Raw genomic sequence first — 2,484 nt, forward strand, 5'->3', positions numbered from 1 at the left:
GCAAATATCTGTTTTGTTTTTATCCACATCCCCGAATATATATACATAAAGAGAGAGAGAGAGAGACAGAGACAGAGAGACAGAGAGACAGAGAGAGACAGAGAGAGAGACAGAGACAGAGAGAGAGAACCTTCATACCAAGTGCCAGCTGGAATTCTGGAGTCGGGAAACTCCAGTTAGCTTCCAGAAGTGAGCTGGGACCAAGGCCTTAAGTGGAAGAGTGGAAGAGTGAACAAGACAGGCTCAGTTCTCCCTGCCTAGGACTGAAATCACAGATGCCCCAATGACCTCTTAGTGCCCTGGTGTAAGTCTTCAGGCATCTTTGTATCTTACGTATTTTGGTATCCTCCCATAGCTTTTGGACCAAAACAGGTGACTTCTCTAATTCCATGGTGATGGGGAACATCTTCCATATCTCCAGGGGCCATGTTTTGAAGCTCATAACTAATTTCAGGGGACAGCTGTGGGTGGGGCTGCAGCTGAAACAGTTCAAACAGGGCCTTTTGATTTTTGGATAAGTCAGCCTTGTAGTGATATGTCAACGTCAGGAGGCACTGATGACAAAGCACTGGCAGCTGCTTCTTCTCCATCCAGAAGCTCAGGCTGTGGAAGACCAGTGTGTCCAGCACCTGGTAGAGCAGTGCAGACTTCTTATCCAGCAGCAGGTGCAGGGAGATGCTGTTGGCACTGCTGTATTCTATCTCTGCAATCTTCAGCATGGCCACACTGGAGTGTAACACAGGGATGGAATACTGGGTGATGATACTACACATGATCATGGCTTCTATGAGGGTACACGTGCTGGACTCCCACAGTGGGATCAGGATTCCTTTGAACCAGACTCTAGGGTTGAACAGGGCCTTCTTGAGTGCCATATAGAGGTGAAAGTTGAGTTGTTTATATTTTGTTTATATTTTATTTCAGCAATGTCATCTCATGCCCAGGGAGCAGGAAAAGGTTATAAAAGTTCTGCGCGATGTAGTCTTGCAGGTTAGAGGCAGAAAATCCTGGTGGCTTGATACATAGCAGCTACAGTTCAGGCCTCAGACTCTGTGACATAGAGGATTTGCTCCCAGTTGGAGAGTACAGAGATGATCTTAAAAGCCTTGGGAAGTTTCCTGCTGCAGTACTTAAATAACACCTTCTGGACCCCTCCAGGATCCAGCTGGGGCACAGGGAAGCTGGACATCTGTCTCTACCTCTGTCTGCTTCTAGGTCAGCTTTTTTATGATGATGTCCACTAGGGTACACCTGATATGAGGGTCCTTGTTCATGAACCTTTATTTCAATGTCACTTAATATCCTCGGGGTCCATGACCACTTCTTCCTGGTGGTCCGCCACAGTCATTTTAGGTGCCTTCTCCAGGGTAGGCTACTCCTGATCATCATCATTGGATCTATCCTGTAGTATTCCTGGCGCTTTAAGATTCTCTTTGTCTGGAAACCTTCTGTACTCTCCTGTCCTTCAACCAAACTTCATCAAGCAACTCACAGTGCCATCTGTGCCTCTTCCCATCACATGGGCCCTGAGGTCGGGAGGTCACTGCTGATCCTAGACTTGGCACCGCGAGTGGGGGAGGTAGGGGTTGAGAGGGCCACCTTATTTTTTTTAAAGATGCCAAAACATACATTGGAGAAATGACAGCATCTTTAGCAAATGGTATTGGGAAAACTGGATATATAAGAATTAAACTTGATCCTTCTCTCTCATCCTGTACACAAATCAATTCCAAACAGATCAAAAATCTCATTCTAGACCTGAATCTTCTAGAAGAAACAGTAGAAAGTACACTTCAGGATATAGACACAGGTAAGGAGTTTCTGAACAGCACTTCAGTCACCCAGGAAATATGTCCAATAATCAACAAGTGGGATTTTGTAAATTTAAAAAGCTTCTGTCCTGAAAAGAATATTGTGAATTTATTTAAAAGGGAGTATATAGAATGGGAAAAATTTTGCCAGCTATACATATAACAGAGAATTAGTATCTAGAATATACAGAGAACTAAAACAACAACAAAAAGCCAAAGAAAAACCAAACACCAAGAAAACAATCTAATCAAAAGATGGCTATGGAACTGAAGTAAACAGAGAGTTCTCAACAGGAAAAATACAAATGATTAAGAAATATCTTTTTTTATACAGAAAAAATCATTTTTAATACAATTGACACTAAGATGCACATGCGTTTCTAATCTCTATATATCTGATTATTATTAGTCACAGTCAATTACTTTCTGAGCTCCTTGGCATCTGAGCATAGATATAAAGTCATCAGGTAGATTTCAATGATAATATTTTTCACATTTACTAATTAACATGAAGCAAATTTTTATGCTTCTTCAAATATAACTCATTTTTTATTTATTGATTTTTTTGTGTGTATTTCATATAGAACATCCTAAAAAATCTTATTCATCTGTATACCCACATCCCAAGTGGCACCCTCCCATAGTCCCCCTGCCTAGTGGAGCCCATATACTC

The 2,484-nt window shown here is 41.9% G+C and overlaps 1 protein-coding gene across 1 annotated transcript in view; it reads right to left on the reverse strand.

Annotated features, from left to right (window-relative positions):
• Positions 1-329: 329 nt before the first annotated feature.
• The window catches only part of LOC103730284 (diacylglycerol kinase kappa), a 115,918-nt gene continuing 113,763 nt past the window's right edge, over positions 330-2,484 (reverse strand). The window contains 5 exon segments of the mRNA XM_029561276.1: positions 330-908; positions 910-999; positions 1,001-1,190; positions 1,192-1,292; positions 1,295-1,463. Coding sequence (XP_029417136.1) covers positions 330-908; positions 910-999; positions 1,001-1,190; positions 1,192-1,292; positions 1,295-1,463 — 1,129 coding nt within the window.

Source organism: Nannospalax galili, unplaced genomic scaffold (assembly GCF_000622305.1).
Source record: "Nannospalax galili isolate Female #2095 unplaced genomic scaffold, S.galili_v1.0 scaffold1534, whole genome shotgun sequence".
NCBI classification, from domain to species: domain Eukaryota; kingdom Metazoa; phylum Chordata; class Mammalia; order Rodentia; family Spalacidae; genus Nannospalax; species Nannospalax galili.